At 45.0% G+C, this 20829-nt stretch overlaps 1 protein-coding gene across 1 annotated transcript in view; it reads right to left on the bottom strand.

The window, feature by feature from the left end:
- Positions 1–2748: 2748 nt before the first annotated feature.
- The window catches only part of T265_08743 (hypothetical protein), a gene marked incomplete at both ends in the record, with an annotated part of 39680 nt that continues 21599 nt past the window's right edge, over positions 2749–20829 (bottom strand). The window contains 11 exons of the mRNA XM_009174628.1: positions 2749–3244; positions 4363–4582; positions 5066–5146; positions 5236–5429; positions 6546–6821; positions 7372–7617; positions 8679–9098; positions 9586–9732; positions 10407–10548; positions 15310–15645; positions 19795–20085. Of these exons, the coding sequence (XP_009172892.1) occupies positions 2894–3244; positions 4363–4582; positions 5066–5146; positions 5236–5429; positions 6546–6821; positions 7372–7617; positions 8679–9098; positions 9586–9732; positions 10407–10548; positions 15310–15645; positions 19795–20085 (2704 nt within the window). The remainder of the gene's footprint in view (positions 3245–4362; positions 4583–5065; positions 5147–5235; positions 5430–6545; positions 6822–7371; positions 7618–8678; positions 9099–9585; positions 9733–10406; positions 10549–15309; positions 15646–19794; positions 20086–20829) is intronic.

The following is a 20829-nucleotide window of genomic DNA, read 5'->3' as shown; positions in this document are numbered from 1 at the left end:
TTACCGTGAGCATTCATATTGGAATATGAGTTAGCTTTCAGCAGTACGTACGTGAAGTTAACCAGACAGATTATTCCTGTACGTCCAAGTGGTGAACGAATGCTCACGGAAGGGCAAGATGAGAGCACAAGAATATTCGGAGGACACTTTTCGGGTGACCTATATTCAAGTAAGGCGTCAAAGCATCAAAGGTGACCAGGATATCGAGGTAGCAGTGAGTACGGTATTCACGATGTACAAAGAACATGCATTTACACTGAGTTCTTATCGCGAGTGACCCCCAATCGGGAAAATTCTGCCAGGCGAAACAACATGCAACCACACGGTTCGGAACGATCGGGTGGAGGACACGACATGCATACCCCGGTATGAATCAAGACCCACAATTTCGAATTGCATGTTAACTGTGTGGCATTAGCCAAACAAAGCGAGGAAACAGGGGTCCATTTTTGTGCATATATGCTTACATACAAACCGTTGTAAAGAGAGAAACCTTTCGCCGCAAAGCCAATATCATCAAGTACAAACTATGGAACAGTAAACGACTCATATGCACATAATTAAAAAATGAGCATTCCCGCTCGTCTTCTTGAAGTTTCACGGATATTCATTGACTATCACGCAATTGTAAACGGACGCTGCGAAGCAGTACCACAAGTTCCGTAATAAACCCCACATTCCATTAGACGTGGGGCAGAGCTTCGAGAAAATCAGACCGCGCGCATGCCTCATTAGTAGTATCACCCGTTACACCAGTAGTGAACAGCCTATGTGAAGCTTTGGGCACAGCGCATAGTAGTTGCGGAACACATTTTAGGTAGTGTTATCCGAGTCAGCTGACAGAGACCATTTTCAATGAGATTGGTGGAGGAACAGCGGACAGGTTTCATCTAATCCACTTTCCAAGATCTACCCTATCGCCACAATTGTGCGAGTGGCAGCGTAACCAAATTTCCCTAGGTATATGGCTAGGTTATGACAGATGCAGCACACTTCGCGTGTCATACCTGCATGGGTTTTTCTTAGCACAAAAGCTACGTGATGATCCACTGCGTCTCTGATTTCTGACTCTATTGAAAATACGTTTTAGCAGCAATGTTATGGTGAGTTGGAGGTGGGTGAGGAGAACCTGGTGGTTAAAATGTTGGTCCGCTTTATAACGATCTTCGCATACCAGAATAACGTGTGTTCACTTCTGAGCCACATAGGATTCCCGATATTTTGGGAATTGGAGTGAACAGCCAGAGTAGAGATAGCATTTTGGAAAACGAACACTGGATTCCGCTACCTCTAATTCAACCTCGGTCTAAAAAAGTAGTGAGCAATGATGCATTACTACTTAGAAGGTTGGTGAAAACCCTTTGACAACCAACGACCATTCTTTGGAGACCACGATGTAGGACGGGCTCAACAGTTTCCAACGACCTAAACTCCTAACAGGAAACGCATTCACTGAAGACTTGCTTAAGCAAATTTTACTAACAGCTCTCAGTCGGAAACGCAAAAGACCTGGCATCTAAAGGCTATGTTCACGTATGACTGTTCGTTTTGACATAGAAATCCCTATGATTTCACGCACTACAGTCCAGTCAGGCTTCCCATATGACTTGCTTCCACACAGTTTGCATTGAAGGAGATAGGCGTTTTAGGTGGTTCTAGCTTGACTCTAGTATGCCGGGTCCATACCAGTGTGTTGGCGTAGACCATTGTCCATTCAATCAGTGCTTCGCGAGCGAAGGTCGGAAAGGGTCGAAGTTTTCTTGTTCAGATAGGTCCTCTACCACATGACAACATCCAGCAAACAAATAAGAAATATCGGACTCATGTCTACGCGAAGACCTTCTAGCATCCCTTAAAAGTTATCTCGAAAAAAGTTCTGAAATGATCCGTCGGTAATATTAAGCTGGATGCATAGAAGACTAAAGGTGGCAGGGGGTCAAGAATGCCATTTCTTTCAGTTCGATGCTACAGCTTAAATAGCATACGAAGCAGCTTAAACTGACATCGACTCACCTTTAGATTCCTATGAGGAAGTTTGGGAGTTCGTGTCATCAGTCTAAAAAAAGGTATCATTTGAAAGCATCTCAACTTGGACTTAAGTGATCAGATGGTCCCCAGCTCGGGAATTTCAAACTAGGCTGGGACTGACATTTTGAAAGACCATTAAAACGGTACACCGCATCAATAGCGTATTGCGAAGTCAGCTGGTGACTGGTGAAACTGGAAATTATGCTCATTGGTAGCATGTGTAGTGTAGCTTGGCTGATCGGCCTACCCTGCTGCTTGATGTTTAATGGATCGATTCTGTTACGCAAGTGTGTCGTCTCCATAGTTTGTTCCTCCGTCACTTTGACCGTGGTGCTCTTCAGAGGTGCATCGGATACGGAGTCACGACCGGATTCTATCAGCCGAATGGCTAGACAGCAACCCTCTTTAAGTCACACAATCCGCCTGCTTGACACGGCACATTCATTTTCGGCTACTGATGTGTCACAGAGTAGTTGGAATACAACGCTCTAATAAATAGATGAGTTATTCCAAGCCCAACCCGTGATAATACCCGTATCAAACTGTCTTCCAATGTCAGCTCACACTCTGTGTCTCTACACACCCATGGTGTCAACTGAAAGCCAATTCTGCAAACTTAGTTTCGACAAGGAAGCAAAACCAACCGGAGACGTACCACCAGGAGGACAGTACTGTATAAAGCAGCTACCACGGCCCAAAGATGGAAGGCATAAAAGAATTCACAATATGTTTTTCTGGAGAAGAACGTACAGAGTGGGATATTAACATTTGATTTTACGTAGAGACAGAAAAACTGAACATCAATCTGGAGATAAACTAAAAAAATACACAAAGAGACAGGGTGATAAAACTTTTGAATAAGTGTTCAATCTTCCTCTACATCAGAGCGGTCCGGGTCATCGTCCTCCTCATCTGAGCTGAACGCAGCACGTGCTGCGCGACGTTTCTTTTGTCTCTTAGAAGCGGCACGGGAACGCGTTGATCTACTAGAGGTACCTTCGGTTTGAGGTGGCTGTTGTGCTTGCGAGTCTTTATCGGTCTCCTCCTCCTCTGCATCGCTTCGAATTACCGGGGCAGTGGTGCGAGTGGCCCGACGCAAATTACGACGAATTGATTCACCAGTAGGGCTGGAAAATCGGCCTTTACGTCTCGCCGTCTTTGCAGCCATTTCTGCTCGATGAACCGCGGCTTCATCAGATACACCTTTTTCATGAAACTATGGATGTAAAATAAAATGCGACAACTTATTTTTTGGTGAGTAGTGCAGAGTCAGTGCGTGCAAAGATGTAGTTGTGTTTAAGAGGGTTGGTGGAGCAATGCGGGGCAAACCAAAAAGATCAAGTCAAATAACAATAGAACACGCATCAGATGGACCAATAGCGAGAAGTCTCGTGGATGGTAAATGCGTTCAAAAAAGTGTTCAAAAAAGTATTCTTCGAATAAATGTCCTGCACAAAGGTCGCCTCATTATTAAGTTTTCACTATCAACCTGACATCGGGTTGCTGGCTTGAAATGGATGTCCCATAGAGAACAAACGCTTCTCGATGTCAGCAAAACTGGTTCACACTGAGTTCGAAAATGCACCAAAATAGCGAACGATTTAATATTCCGAAAAGCGCAAATGCGTTGGCAAAATATGGCAGTGTTTGCTTTTTTCAAGGGAGAGACTAGTTGTAAGAAGATGCAACTATCACTTGGTTCTTCAAGAGTGTGTTCATGGTCCAGGGAAGAAAAAACATTTTTAGTTGATTATTCGACGTGGTCGCGCGAGGCAGGTCGACTGTGCACTTATGTCCTCTCGAAAAGACCCCGATTTAGAAGCAACTGTTTCCGTAGGCCCTTTTAATTGGTCTGTATACAGAAAAACAGGTACCGTGATTGTTCCCCCTGAAAAGGTCTTTACATGAGCTCAAAAAATCCAATCTCAGTTGATAATTTGCAGGAAGGACTTAATCATTCAAAGCAGTGGCCTCATCCGCAGGCTGGTCTCCACATAAAAGCCCAGTGAAAGAATGCTGCATTACGGTCTTTGTTGAGAGTGAGTTTTGTGCCACAAGGACATCTTTTCAGGAGGGAACCGGATTAAATTCGGGGTTCCACTTTCAGGAGTGGAAGAATATTGAAGGGAACTACTCTACATAGGCAACGAACGGTACCATCGCTTGCTTCTGGAATTGCCAGTTTCAAACTCGGTAAAACACTCTAATATGAAAAACAAAGGAAAAAATGGAATGAAAGGAATGAAAAAGTGGGCTGATTTTCAATATAAACCCGTGAGGACTGTTGGACATTTCCGGGTAAAAATTCATAAATATTACGAAAACATCGCTCACCTCCTTAACTTTGGACTCGAATTCTTCCAGTCTGGCCAGACCATCCGGTTTGGTGAACTTCTTGGCATTGGTAATGAGCAGGTCAAAAGCAGAATACACTTCAGGAACGCAAAGCTTATCCGCAAAGGCTATAATATTTTCGTACAGAACTCGCATTGTGCGCTCATTGAAGGAAATAACGGTTAGACAATAGGCCAAGTCACGCCACTGGCGTTGAGTCCTGAAGAAGTGAACAAAATTATACCATCGTATAGAGGTACCACACAGAGGTAAAATAAGTGTACTGAACCTGGAAACCGACGGATTGTATCAAACGGTGTTTTAAGTCTGATTAGGGTTGACTGAAATAGGCAAAACATATTTACCAACCCATCTGACAAATAGGCTTGAACAAAAGAAACAATTAAATAGCGTGATTCTGGAAAGTGAAAAGCCAGTAAAGGAAGACACAAGGCAAAAATATAGACACCAGGAGTTGTAGCTAAAAACTACTATTAATGTTTAATTCACACAACTATCGTTTGAACGGTCGTCCTCCTGTTCTGGCTTAATTATTCTGGTGAGCCCACACCAAAGGGAAGCATTGGGGTTGAGTTTTGCCCTTATTAGAGCTTATTAGCAGTGCATATCCAATGGCGGACGCAAACAGTTCAGAACAACAGATCCTTAGGCAGCGTGTCCCAATCGGATAAAATCCACTTACCTGGTCGAACGGAAGCGAGCACATATCTTCTCCACGAGAGTTTCACATAAGCGTTCTCTTCCAATAAGCGGCAGAAGAAATCTGAAAACGGGAAAAAATTTCGCGTGTTCAGTGTTATGGAGCTTTCGGAACTATTCGCGGTGCACCAGGTGAAGAAAAAACACGCTTACTCGACGATGGAGTGAAAGTGGTCCTCACTAACACCAACGTCCGGATCGCTTAGACGACTGATAATGTCGGGCACAACATTGTAGAGCGCCGTCCCCTTTTGAGCCAGCTCCGTGAAAAATTGTCGGGCAAGTACGTTGAGCCGATCAATCTCATCGACTAGACAAACTGTCATTTCACTGATCTGTCCCTTAACCTGCAGTGACAGAATTACAAAAAAATGGATCAGCCCATTCGAAATGAACTACAGTCACATTAACACGAAATCCTGACACTGAGAACTTCAGTGTTGAAAATGAGTACTTTTATTCTACAACTCGACAGCGGACCATCTGAAGAGAGGTGACAGATAATATACTTGGAGATTTGTTGACAGCAATGGATCGATAAAATGAAGCCATATAACGGAGCAATTTCGGAACCGAAGCGCGACCGATCCCTGATAACACATGCCAAACGTAAGTGTTTGACGTACGGAAGCTCGATGTTGTTGTGCTAAAAAGGGAAGAACAGCATACGCTGGCTGTAGCTGGAAATCATGAAGGGTGCGCCAGCAATTGGCCTGGAATCAAGTTTCTTCGGCAAATGAAATGAAACCTTTGTGAAGGGCCGTATGGGCATCTCCGACCTACACATTTCTGATAACATTACACGCTGCAAAAAAGGATTGAATAATGTCCACACAAGAGTATTGCCTGTCATTTGTGGTTATCGGCTACGTATTTATCCATCAAATGGACCAGTGAAAAAGCAGCCAAAAATGCCTAACCAGTGATCTGACATTCAAAAAAGAAACGACATGGGGTGGAAGTTAGCTATTTTGTCGCCTCTTAGCACGGAGCGACCGTCCACATAGACCAGAGTTCCTCAAAGCAATATTATTTAACGAAGTGAGATTACAGAAGAACGATGCTGATAATTTTCATGCTACGATTCATTGAAAAATTAAAAAAATCGTTCAGCTGTAGCACCCTTTCGGTGCCTAGCTGCCATGCCACACGGAAGCAGGAGGGCTGGGATACTGCCAGGTTGTCCAAGCATAAATAGGGGAAGTCGAAAGGCAGAGGTCGTGTTCGAACCACGGACCTTCCGGTTAGTAAACCACTTGGTCCATCTCGCCTCCCAATGATTCGTTTTTTAGAAAGGAGCGTCTCCTCCACGAGTAAGTGGTCTTTTACTAAAGGTGGTCTGTTTCAATGAAAAATTGAGGATTAAAAAGTTATCCCTTATCAGGGGATGGTTTGAGTATAAAGGTAAACTGTACGCCAGGCGGTAACGGTCGGATAATGTAACGGAAAAGCACATCACATACCTTGACCATATCATTGAGGATCAAATGGCTGAGAGTGTTCAACGCATTCGTTCGCACTTTGGCTGAGCTATCTCGGAGGCGGGCATACATATTTGGCGTCCACGGTTCAAGTAGATTAGGAAAACGCCGACACAAATCTCCTAAAGCTACGATGAGATTTGCACGCACCACTTCTGACTGGCTTTTCTCAGCCATGGTGAAAAGAAGCTGAAGACGAGGTTCACACACTTCCGAATTAACGAGCATCATTTTGGCCAGAGCCAAACTAGCTGATGCCTGAAATGGGAACCAATAGATTAGTCTTCCCTGAAGGGTAAAATGTACGACGAAATAAACTGAAAAAGTGAAATTAGTTGGAAAAATTCACACAAGAATCACACGGCAACATATCCCCACAGGGCCATCATACAGCGCCCATTCTTGTGTGTAAACAGGTGTTGAAAATTATTTAGGAATTTATATCAGTCATATGGACGAAGACCGAAGATCAAGGTCAGGTCCAAATCTTAGTCGATGAGTTCAAGGACCTGCAAACTTGTCTTTTAAGAAACATCCCAAATATTCTCGGTTGACTCTGTGGATATTAGCTATCGCGGAACAAACTAGAACTACACAGAACAAAAAGAAATGAAGGTATCCCTTTCTCTAGGGGGCATAGCATGCAGTGCGAGCACCTGGGGCTGACTGAGTTACGCATTACAAGAAAAAAAAAATTCCTCAAATCTAAGTCGACGAGGGAGAATTACTCCAAAGGGGAACTGTGCAATAAACAATTGTGATTCACACTATAATAACCCATAAGATTGAGTGAGGCAAGTGCACTTACCTGAACATTCTCGTTTGCATAACGGACTGGACTGGAACAGACGTGGGTGACCAGATTGAGAAGTGGGTAAAAGAAGTGATTTGGTGCCGTCAGCAGTTCGTTGTCACAGATGTGGCGAATGTAGTCAGCTTCGGCGTCATCGGCCGCCACTCCTACCAAACCACAAGGATCATCCGGTACCGCATTTCGGCTCGTTCCGTTCGGGCCACTCACGGTAGATGCGTGCATGAATGAGGCAGTAGATAGCTGTAAAACACGTGGGTATGCGGCCAAAAAGAACTCGTGATGAAAACGAACAGTTTGCGCAACAAAAGAGGTGAGGAACCGAATTTCAGTTGCTTTCAATTGATTTCGAACAGTGAATATGATCAACGGAGGGTGTTTTCTTCTTAACAACCCTTTTTCTATACGGACCAAGATTCTCGATTGGTCGATATGAATCCAGCCATGGGTAAATAGGGAGTGTATGACATTTAGGTGTACGCTGTTTCTATTCGGCTTCGTTTATGTCACCAACCACCGATAAGTTCACCGGTACAATTCCCAAACATCTACGGGCAAACCTTAGAATGAAAACTCCAGAATCTGGACACTACACGTTTGGTGAAATTATGTGACAGTGAGCAGCAAAACCGACCACCCATCCTATTTTGACCACTTTGGGCCGGCGTCTTTAGATTTTCGTGGAGACCATTATAGTGAGTTATATCCTTCTAATGGTGATGGTCAGCACCATTATGTTCCCATGTCATCTCTACAATGGTCATACACACTGATTATCGTCTCAACTTAAGGGACTGACGCACGTCTGTCCACCATCAAGCATATGCATGTAACACATAACCATTCCAACTGCAGCACTCCACTTGTGGCCGAAATTTCATTCACTCAGCCGAATTTGCAATGATCGGCAAGCAGTTAAATAATACAGGACACTATAAAACTTCCACTCCTCTGAAATGAGTGATCACTGTAGAAAGGTTTCGTCCTATTGTCTTCTTCGGCATCTCGTCTGGGACTAAAACATTCAAAAGATTAAACCATGGGCGTGCGAACTGAAGCACCTTCCGACAACATTACACCACACACTACAAACGATGGATGACGCACAATTCTATTAAAACCCATCCTCATCACACTTATGTGGATCGATGATCTTAATAAAAATTTCCCGCTAACACCGGAATGCTAATTAGCATATCATCCAGGCATGCTTATCAGAAAAAAACTGAGACAAACAACATTAATCATCAAACACATGAGTCGTTTTATGCAAAAAAGGAGGTTGAAGGTGAAGTGCAACCTACCCGCGACTGACGGGCATTTTTACGTGACTTTCGCTTAGACTTGGCATCAGCATCCTCCTTGAGTGCAGCACGACGTTTCAATTCATTGAGTACAGCGAATTCCAGGTGCACAAGTTGCTTTAGACAAGCATGCCCAGCAAGAGCCATAAACCGGGATAAACAGAACGACGGGCACGCTAGTGCAACTGGTTGAGTGAATTTCTCTGGATCTTCTTTAATCTGTTGCAGCAGATTAGGAATTTCTTCATCCCCTACTTTTGCCACGTCGGTTGATATGGGCGCACTACCCTCTTCCGAGGAGTGCGTCACCTGAGCAGCTTTCTCCGTCGTCTGACGCAGCAATTTCTCCGCAGCCGAGCTGATAAGATTCAGGGTCAGTGTGTCGGGGGATTCTGCGAGGTCGTAGATAGCACCAATGGCCTGCAATAGACAAGGGCTGTAACATTCAGTCGTTTACCCAAAATTGCAAACTGAAAAGTCGATGTTAAAGCAAATGCCGCATTGCTGGTGGGCCCGATAAGAAGTATCCTTTGGAGTATGAATGCTTCTGTTTGCTCGGCTATAGACTAAAGCATAGTGTACGGAGAGAAACTGAAGGCCAGCAGCAAAATGTCAGAGGAGAAACAACAGTCTTCATTGAAAAAAGTACTTCTGCGTCCAAGGTGCCACAAAGGAATACTTCGTTCTTAAGGCGATCCTAAGTAGGCCATCCAGCAATGGAGAAAAAGACTAACAACATAATAGACTGCTACTGCTATGTATAGTCATCTACGTGCAATAAAATCATCAGCGAAAAATAACGAAGATTCACTCCGGAGTAACCATCTTCTATTGTGAAGATTATTTTAGAGAATTATGGGATGCGTGTGCTTTCCGTCGAATTGCATTTAGATGGGGAGCGACTGACCTGTTCCATCATTGGAATCCACATGCTCTGCTGTGCTTGTGTCAAAGTAGACACCAGGATGGATCGAAGTCGTGAGAACAGAAGATGATTCGTGGGAAGACGGAATGGCTCGCTGGTTGTTTTACTTCGATTGCCTGACTTGTCGGCCTGAAACACGCAAATGACATTAGCACAGGGGATGAAATAGGCACCAAATGTACTATCGGATCTATGGTTCGTTCACGAAAACATGCACAAAGAACCCTCAGAGTGAAGACGGTTAAAGGATGTAGAAGTATCCACTGCCTCACAAGAAATTCAAAGTTTCTTTGATAAGCAGGTGCAGAGGTCACGGAGGTTTTTTACAACCACTGCACTCCTTTAGGTAAAAACGCCTTAAATAGTCAAAGCATAATACACTGGTTCAGTGACCACGAGATTGGACATTTCGGGGCCGTCTGGGATCAGTATTAAAAAACGGAAAACCTAGGAAAAGATCCTCAGAATGTTGCATACATCGGTGCTTCGTTTAGCGACACAGCGCATCCGGAATTGCTTGCTATCCAAACCGCTGGACCACAAGAGATTTCATGGCACAGATCAAGCGACTTATTAGATGTGGAATCGAAAACACATACCTAACAGGTTGTAAAAACATCGAGGCCTGTAACAGCTGATAAAGGTGGAAGCATCGCTGTGAGCGCGACGTCGCCACTATAGCAGCGATCAATGGTACTACAGAGAAGGGAGGTTGGTGAACGTAAATTGATGGAAAAATAGCAACAGATACTCAAGACCAGAATTAATGAACTACTAACTAAGAGAATGTGCTTACTACTTACTTTGGGTTTAGGGACCATTCGTTGCAACACATCACAAGTGAATTTCACACGTTCTAGATCCACTTTATGAGGCTCTTTTGCAAGGTCCAAACCGTATTGAATGAGTGTGTCTAGGTGGCTGTCAAAACTTTTGGGCCCCGATCTGAAGAAAGAAAAGATCCATACGGTGTTCAAAACGATCAATTAGGTAAGGTATGATAATCCGCAAAAGGATTCGGGAAAGTGAAATAACAAGGACGCGATAGCCCTAGAATGCAAATTTAGAAGCTCATCGGTCAGAAGTGAATACAGAAGCCCAACCTTTCCAAAGTCACGTGACTACACTGAATAAAATAGCCTAGGTAGGCTAATCGATTTGCATTTCGCTCATTGCCATTACAAGCGACAGGCGGCAATGCTGACGATGGTCACTTGAAGAATTTCGTGAAAACTAGGAAAATTAGAGGAGAGGGTAAAATGACGATAGTTCTTCCCCTAAGGCACCCAAAAAGTACCTCCGCCAAATTTTCAAGGAATTCATGGGCACGTACTTGGATCACATCAAAATTATTGGAGGTCAACTAAAACCCAGGCTCGTGGTCCTATGGTGCAATTTATTAATTTGAGGAGACTGAGAGTAGTCCGTGATCAAATGGCTTTGAAATCAACACAGGCAAATATTTCATCCACAGCGGTACGAAAGATCAAATTTTTCTAAGTGGTCATAGTTTTTTATTGGACACGGTGACACGATAACAATATCACCTTAGTTGCTCTTGCCGTTCGAGAACGCAGTGAATGTGACCAAAGTACTGAATCTAAAAAGACTATTTAGTTTGAATAGAAAAGATAAGGGTTCGCATACAACACCCTTTCGGTTCGCAGCTGTCAAGTAACCCGGAGAAACGAGAGCTGTGATGTTGTCAGGTTGGTCAAACTTGGACAGGGGCTTAAAATAGCCTGTCCCATGGTGAAGTGGAGGATGGAACGCAACAACGCAGGTTTGCACCATATCCCGGACTTACGTCGCTGTGTTTTATCAGTCATGTACAGCACAGGAGAAAAATATCATGTCAAAGGCTTGCCCTGTGGTTTATCACGGTAGTGCCAACGAAACAACAAACTGCTTCTGCTTATACAGGTCCAGCTTCCACTTACGAATAATGATGCCCTCAGCAAACTTTAGGACTCTGCTGTTTGCTGTGCTGAACACGACGTTAAATGCGGTCGCTCCACCAATCCTATGCTTGCTGTTAACCCGATGAAGGAAACCGACCAGGTGTATGCTGTTACCCTGGTTAGCTTTAATGTTGTACCACTGGATCTGACGGGCCAAACTATCTTCGTAGCCTCAGCGACACGCCCTCGAAGCCTCAGTTGTAGTTGCTATTCTGTTCTGCCAGAGTAGATAGCTGTGTATTCACACGCGATTCGGTAGATGACGCTGTATTTGGCGCGTAATAATGGAAGTTTGACTGGTGGCACTGGGATACGATTTGTGAGCAAAGACCGGCCTGGGTGTATCGTAGGGTATCTGAACTGAAGCTCTCAGACAATATGAATGCGCTGATGTCGTTTCCCATGAAAGATAGATTGAGCAGAGTGCCAAGTCAGAGTGTGGTGCTGACGCCCTCCAGCTTGGGTGTCTGCACATCATTATCATTATTATTATCAACTATAAGTACAGTGGTTGTAGCTACCACAATTTCGTTCGCCGATGATTTGGGGAGATAAGATAGGTATTGGAGAGGGGAGCCTGCATAACTGATGCGTAAATACAGAACTGACGCTGGTGTTCTAAGTGGGGGAACTGGAAAGGGAGCTATGCATCGAAGGCAATATATTGAATGCACGAGCGCCATTGAAGGTACGACTAGCAAAGCTTCGGAAAGCTTCTAATGCGTTCGTCCTGTGACCAAATCTGGGCGTTCAGATTAGCAAAAGCTGTTCTGGCGTTCCCAGTTGTAAATATCATCGTTCGCAAGACGACTGACACAGCTGCCCAGGTAGACAAACTTGTCTGCTACCTCATCCGCATGAGGCTAAAGTTCGAGCCCACGGTCTTACAGTAGCATTTTACACTTTGCAGAGGTGAAGCTCATACCAAACCGTGAGGCAGGAATATTTATATCATTTAACATTGTTTGCATTACCAGATGATCATATCGACGAAAAGCTATGTAGTCTGCGTACTCGATATCTGTAAGTGACCGGGAAAATCCGACCTAACCGGCATCAGAGGCTGATATTGGGTCTTCCGTGATCGTATGCATGACGAAGCTGGGGAGAAAAGATGAGAGAGGATATTTCTGTTCGACATTCAGAAGCTAAACTTCCCGTAGATCTTCACACGGCCGCGGGAGTTGGCGTACAGCGCCTTAAGGAGAGTTATAAATTTATGGGGGGATACCTTTGCTTCAGAGACACTATGAGAGTGTCTGACTATCCACATAGTCAAAGGCAGCTTTCAGGTCAAGGAACAACCATTGTTGGTTGCTAGAAGTAGTGTCGCTGTTACAGAATCTGTCGGAGGGTAAAGATGTGATCAATGCATCCTCTTGGTTATCCCGTATCTGCCTCTCCCTGTCTTCAGTCTACCGCCGAAGGACAAGACCAGTGAGTATCTTCGATGCGAACGTTTATGCTGAAAGTTCGTACTTGTCAAAAATAGTTCATGATCAGCATACGATTGAAGGACCGCTCTCCGTTATCTGTGCGATGAGAATCTACTCTGATTTCAAGGCGCTGAGACGACCGACTTGAACATTCATATCACCCACAAGTATTACATTATCAGTGCTTCTGGCTTGACAAATGAGGCCCGATAATTAGCGATGGAAAGTATCCTTCTCAGCTTCAGAACTGCCTGCAATTGGGGCATAAACCAAGGTCACAAACATGCACCGCTTTTTATGCCGAGAGGCGTTGAGCTTTAGTGAGCTGGATAACCTGACAGCGAAAAGACGACTGTTCACTGAGATCCAATCCAGCAAGGTGCGTCCAGCAGTGAGGCTGAGGGGAACTCCAACATCATATATGCGAAGAGTCACCGCTTCTGGGTCACTGGACACACGGAGGAAGGAATGTGAAAGACCTGAGTTTGTCCGTGGCGTTCTGAGATTCATAACCATGCTTGGGGGTGCATGATGTTTCGGGGATACAGCACACATCAATTTTAAAGGAGTACAATGTTGCAGCCAATTTGACATACAGTACGGACGTTAGAAGCTCCCTCATAGAAAGGATCTGGTGGATTTAGGAAGGTTGTAAACAGGCAGCGGGGAGCATAGGGCCCATCGATCAGATGACTGACAGTCAAATGACGCAGCGACTTTTGCTTGTGTGATGGGAAGGGGTTAGGGAGGGAAATCAGTGAACATAGAACTGTGCGAGCAAATGACACTTCCCCGTTGCTCAGGCCGAGGAACGGGGTTTATTCGAGCATTTGAGTCAAAAGTCTGTGATCCGCAAGGCATCGAACAGCAGTTTTTTGTGAACCCTTCCCGGAGCCGATGACTCAATAGTGAAAATTGGCCTAGCCGGAGGATGCAGGTGGTAAAGCATTACTGTCTCACCCCTGATGCGGTTGCGCGCAGCAGGTGGTTTTTGAACAGCACCGGACTTTCGGTTTTAAAAGTATTTCGACCATATTGAATAGTGAACCGGCAGTCACGGTCAACCGTCCGGTGATTGAAGTGTGCGGTTTTTTTATAGCTTAAATGTTCTAACACATCCTTCCTCAGGGGAATGCAGCGTCGCTGCTTTCATGAATATGGAAATACTGGTCCCCCGGGGAAATCACCTTGTTACTTTCACACTCCTTTCACCGAGGGCACTACGACTTTACCCCCAAAACCGCCTCATAGCACGACTACTCGTAATACGGGGTCTCGCTGCTCTTGGTCTGAATGCTCCCTCTTGGCCTTCCTGCAGTGTTGTGCCTTGTAGAATGAAGATCGAGCCGGCGTAGCCCGAAGGATCATTGCAGCACTTAAGCCCGACCACGCCGTAAAGGTGGCAGCTTTAGATTGGGTGTCTGCTCACTGCGTTCCTTAATTAAAAACTCGGGATAGCCGTTAGACTCGACAATCTATCCAAGATTATTGAGCTCCACTTGGAATGTATCATTAGTGCAAACCTACCCCGATCGCTTATATCGTATCGGCACGAAGCTAATGACTGTCTCCAGTTCAAGTGTACTCATACAATGGTATGGATCGGAGTTAAATTGCGTATCTCAGATGGAACAACATCCCTAATAGAATCCCTTCAATAGCAACAGAAAACTGCATGACTCCACTTAGTTCATGAATAGCTTGCGATTGGTAATCTCCAAGTAACTGGGGTATGAGAGTTTGTAAGGACCAGATAAAAGTCAATAAGCAAATGAAGAAGTTGCTGGCCGTTATCCCTTAGGTGATCATGGACTCCGAATCTACTGCGTACGTTTGCTTCTCTTAGACTTAGCCATCCTACTTGGAGGCTAATACCACCCCCAGGATGAACCACTACCTGAACGACCTTGTCCAGAACATTGTGCGGTATACCGGAACCCGGTACCACTCCTGAGTGCGCTTGTACCAGCAGATGTCAAAGGCAGAAGAGATGTTTACAGACACTCGAAAAATGATCTTTGAATGGCACATTCTGGACGTAATGAGATCGTTATGTTAGTAGCAGAGTCAGAATAGGTGGATGACCTCGACAGAGATAGCACAATGGCAACCGACTCTGAGCAAAATAAAGCACCTCTCCTGGTAAGATCATCCCTCAGAGAAAACGATCCTTACAAGAGTCAATTTGACTCTTCAAAGTATAACTCCATAGTAAACATTATCCAAAAAGAGATCACCCTGCACACACTATGATTGGTTACTTGAGGTGATGTGACAGGTAGGAAAGGCTGACGAAACACATTCCTTACTTGACGATCATTTTCAAGATGAGAAGCATGGATTTGGCATCCTCCCGACCCGATGGCGTGTCTTCTTTGGCAGAGGATATGAAACGGCGCCAGAAATGTGAGCTCATTCTGGGATTGAATAGTTCGGAATGTATCAGTTCCTGAATGATACGCTCCATACTCACCATACTTCCCATATCTGCCGTATGCAGGAATTGACTCAGGTTGGTCACGATGATGTCAGCTGTCCCGGTCGTTAGTTCGGCTTTTGGACCCAAAGGCTCATCAGGATCCACCTGGAGATAAAGCTTCCTGTGAGAGAGAAAATGACAAAAATGGTTTGTTTGCAAAGGATCTCTTATGTTATCGTGCCGATTAGTTCGCTTGCAAATAGGTAGGAGAAATTCGTTATTGTACACAGAAGGGAAGCAGTCAGACACCATGATTGATGCAATCTATTTTGGGAGGAAGACACCATCATCATTATCAAAGTCATGAACCCACGAGGAAAGAATGCCACAGTTGTGGAAAGAAAAGTATATAATAAACAAAGAAGCTTTAGCTTTTGAACAACGACGCGATATGCCATTGCAGCTGCAGAGGCACCTGAGATTTGTAGCAATGTCTAGAGAGTGAAGGTGCCAGCTGCTCCATAGCCGTACTTGAATACTATAATCACGTTTAAGAAATGTAGCAGATGTTTGCTACAAGATCCGCTTGCTAGTTTGCTTGTCCAAGATGCTGTTATGAAGACGAGAGAACAAGATATAAACAACGGACACGCTGCACCATACATGGGTGGTGGGATGAAACTGATCACTTCCCATGTGCCTGGCTGACGTGCTTAGAGTTTGGAACTGTTGAGGAGTGGCTATTGGATGGGATGATAGTGGAGAAGAGTAGTCACATCTTCTAACTTGTCCCCGCGGTCGTATATGCAAATAAGATACTCTGGTTTACGTTACCAAGCGAAGACAGATGCCATATGAAATAGTGAGCTGGATAACCTGACAGCGAAAAGACGACTGTTCACTGAGATCCAATCCAGCAAGGTGCGTCCAGCAGTGAGGCTGAGGGGAACTCCAACATCATATATGCGAAGAGTCACCGCTTCTGGGTCACTGGACACACGGAGGAAGGAATGTGAAAGACCTGAGTTTGTCCGTGGCGTTCTGAGATTCATAACCATGCTTGGGGGTGCATGATGTTTCGGGGATACAGCACACATCAATTTTAAAGGAGTACAATGTTGCAGCCAATTTGACATACAGTACGGACGTTAGAAGCTCCCTCATAGAAAGGATCTGGTGGATTTAGGAAGGTTGTAAACAGGCAGCGGGGAGCATAGGGCCCATCGATCAGATGACTGACAGTCAAATGACGCAGCGACTTTTGCTTGTGTGATGGGAAGGGGTTAGGGAGGGAAATCAGTGAACATAGAACTGTGCGAGCAAATGACACTTCCCCGTTGCTCAGGCCGATCGATCAGATGACAGTCAAATGACGCAGCGACTTTTGCTTGTGTGATGGGAAGGGGTTAGGGAGGGAAATCAGTGAACATAGAACTGTGTGTGCGAATGACACTTCCCCGTTGCTCAGGCCGAGGAACGGGGTTTATTCGAGCATTTGAGTCAAAAGTCTGTGATCCGCAAGGCATCGAACAGCAGTTTTTTGTGAACCCTTCCCGGAGCCGATGACTCAATAGTGAAAATTGGCCTAGCCGGAGGATGCAGGTGGTAAAGCATTACTGTCTCACCCCTGATGCGGTTGCGCGCAGCAGGTGGTTTTTGAACAGCACCGGACTTTCGGTTTTAAAAGTATTTCGACCATATTGAATAGTGAACCGGCAGTCACGGTCAACCGTCCGGTGATTGAAGTGTGCGGTTTTTTTATAGCTTAAATGTTCTAACACATCCTTCCTCAGGGGAATGCAGCGTCGCTGCTTTCATGAATATGGAAATACTGGTCCCCCGGGGAAATCACCTTGTTACTTTCACACTCCTTTCACCGAGGGCACTACGACTTTACCCCCAAAACCGCCTCATAGCACGACTACTCGTAATACGGGGTCTCGCTGCTCTTGGTCTGAATGCTCCCTCTTGGCCTTCCTGCAGTGTTGTGCCTTGTAGAATGAAGATCGAGCCGGCGTAGCCCGAAGGATCATTGCAGCACTTAAGCCCGACCACGCCGTAAAGGTGGCAGCTTTAGATTGGGTGTCTGCTCACTGCGTTCCTTAATTAAAAACTCGGGATAGCCGTTAGACTCGACAATCTATCCAAGATTATTGAGCTCCACTTGGAATGTATCATTAGTGCAAACCTACCCCGATCGCTTATATCGTATCGGCACGAAGCTAATGACTGTCTCCAGTTCAAGTGTACTCATACAATGGTATGGATCGGAGTTAAATTGCGTATCTCAGATGGAACAACATCCCTAATAGAATCCCTTCAATAGCAACAGAAAACTGCATGACTCCACTTAGTTCATGAATAGCTTGCGATTGGTAATCTCCAAGTAACTGGGGTATGAGAGTTTGTAAGGACCAGATAAAAGTCAATAAGCAAATGAAGAAGTTGCTGGCCGTTATCCCTTAGGTGATCATGGACTCCGAATCTACTGCGTACGTTTGCTTCTCTTAGACTTAGCCATCCTACTTGGAGGCTAATACCACCCCCAGGATGAACCACTACCTGAACGACCTTGTCCAGAACATTGTGCGGTATACCGGAACCCGGTACCACTCCTGAGTGCGCTTGTACCAGCAGATGTCAAAGGCAGAAGAGATGTTTACAGACACTCGAAAAATGATCTTTGAATGGCACATTCTGGACGTAATGAGATCGTTATGTTAGTAGCAGAGTCAGAATAGGTGGATGACCTCGACAGAGATAGCACAATGGCAACCGACTCTGAGCAAAATAAAGCACCTCTCCTGGTAAGATCATCCCTCAGAGAAAACGATCCTTACAAGAGTCAATTTGACTCTTCAAAGTATAACTCCAGGAACGGGGTTTATTCGAGCATTTGAGTCAAAAGTCTGTGATCCGCAAGGCATCGAACAGCAGTTTTTTGTGAACCCTTCCCGGAGCCGATGACTCAATAGTGAAAATTGGCCTAGCCGGAGGATGCAGGTGGTAAAGCATTACTGTCTCACCCCTGATGCGGTTGCGCGCAGCAGGTGGTTTTTGAACAGCACCGGACTTTCGGTTTTAAAAGTATTTCGACCATATTGAATAGTGAACCGGCAGTCACGGTCAACCGTCCGGTGATTGAAGTGTGCGGTTTTTTTATAGCTTAAATGTTCTAACACATCCTTCCTCAGGGGAATGCAGCGTCGCTGCTTTCATGAATATGGAAATACTGGTCCCCTGGGGAAATCACCTTGTTACTTTCACACTCCTTTCACCGAGGGCACTACGACTTTACCCCCAAAACCGCCTCATAGCACGACTACTCGTAATACGGGGTCTCGCTGCTCTTGGTCTGAATGCTCCCTCTTGGCCTTCCTGCAGTGTTGTGCCTTGTAGAATGAAGATCGAGCCGGCGTAGCCCGAAGGATCATTGCAGCACTTAAGCCCGACCACGCCGTAAAGGTGGCAGCTTTAGATTGGGTGTCTGCTCACTGCGTTCCTTAATTAAAAACTCGGGATAGCCGTTAGACTCGACAATCTATCCAAGATTATTGAGCTCCACTTGGAATGTATCATTAGTGCAAACCTACCCCGATCGCTTATATCGTATCGGCACGAAGCTAATGACTGTCTCCAGTTCAAGTGTACTCATACAATGGTATGGATCGGAGTTAAATTGCGTATCTCAGATGGAACAACATCCCTAATAGAATCCCTTCAATAGCAACAGAAAACTGCATGACTCCACTTAGTTCATGAATAGCTTGCGATTGGTAATCTCCAAGTAACTGGGGTATGAGAGTTTGTAAGGACCAGATAAAAGTCAATAAGCAAATGAAGAAGTTGCTGGCCGTTATCCCTTAGGTGATCATGGACTCCGAATCTACTGCGTACGTTTGCTTCTCTTAGACTTAGCCATCCTACTTGGAGGCTAATACCACCCCCAGGATGAACCACTACCTGAACGACCTTGTCCAGAACATTGTGCGGTATACCGGAACCCGGTACCACTCCTGAGTGCGCTTGTACCAGCAGATGTCAAAGGCAGAAGAGATGTTTACAGACACTCGAAAAATGATCTTTGAATGGCACATTCTGGACGTAATGAGATCGTTATGTTAGTAGCAGAGTCAGAATAGGTGGATGACCTCGACAGAGATAGCACAATGGCAACCGACTCTGAGCAAAATAAAGCACCTCTCCTGGTAAGATCATCCCTCAGAGAAAACGATCCTTACAAGAGTCAATTTGACTCTTCAAAGTATAACTCCATAGTAAACATTATCCAAAAAGAGATCACCCTGCACACACTATGATTGGTTACTTGAGGTGATGTGACAGGTAGGAAAGGCTGACGAAACACATTCCTTACTTGACGATCATTTTCAAGATGAGAAGCATGGATTTGGCATCCTCCCGACCCGATGGCGTGTCTTCTTTGGCAGAGGATATGAAACGGCGCCAGAAATGTGAGCTCATTCTGGGATTGAATAGTTCGGAATGTATCAGTTCCTGAATGATACGCTCCATACTCACCATACTTCCCATATCTGCCGTATGCAGGAATTGACTCAGGTTGGTCACGATGATGTCAGCTGTCCCGGTCGTTAGTTCGGCTTTTGGACCCAAAGGCTCATCAGGATCCACCTGGAGATAAAGCTTCCTGTGAGAGAGAAAATGACAAAAATGGTTTGTTTGCAAAGGATCTCTTATGTTATCGTGCCGATTAGTTCGCTTGCAAATAGGTAGGAGAAATTCGTTATTGTACACAGAAGGGAAGCAGTCAGACACCATGATTGATGCAATCTATTTTGGGAGGAAGACACCATCATCATTATCAAAGTCATGAACCCACGAGGAAAGAATGCCACAGTTGTGGAAAGAAAAGTATATAATAAACAAAGAAGCTTTAGCTTTTGAACAACGACGCGATATGCCATTGCAGCTGCAGAGGCACCTGAGATTTGTAGCAATGTCTAGAGAGTGAAGGTGCCAGCTGCTCCATAGCCGTACTTGAATACTATAATCACGTTTAAGAAATGTAGCAGATGTTTGCTACAAGATCCGCTTGCTAGTTTGCTTGTCCAAGATGCTGTTATGAAGACGAGAGAACAAGATATAAACAACGGACACGCTGCACCATACATGGGTGGTGGGATGAAACTGATCACTTCCCATGTGCCTGGCTGACGTGCTTAGAGTTTGGAACTGTTGAGGAGTGGCTATTGGATGGGATGATAGTGGAGAAGAGTAGTCACATCTTCTAACTTGTCCCCGCGGTCGTATATGCAAATAAGATACTCTGGTTTACGTTACCAAGCGAAGACAGATGCCATATGAAAGTACTTGCTCTACATATTTCATGGCTGAAAAATCAATGTTAAACAATCTGCGAAGAGTATGTTCT

Source organism: Opisthorchis viverrini, assembly GCF_000715545.1.
Source record: "Opisthorchis viverrini unplaced genomic scaffold opera_v5_238, whole genome shotgun sequence".
Lineage (NCBI taxonomy): Eukaryota > Metazoa > Platyhelminthes > Trematoda > Opisthorchiida > Opisthorchiidae > Opisthorchis > Opisthorchis viverrini.
Note: the sequence above shows the minus strand (reverse complement) of the source record. Positions and strands in the feature narration are given on the sequence as shown.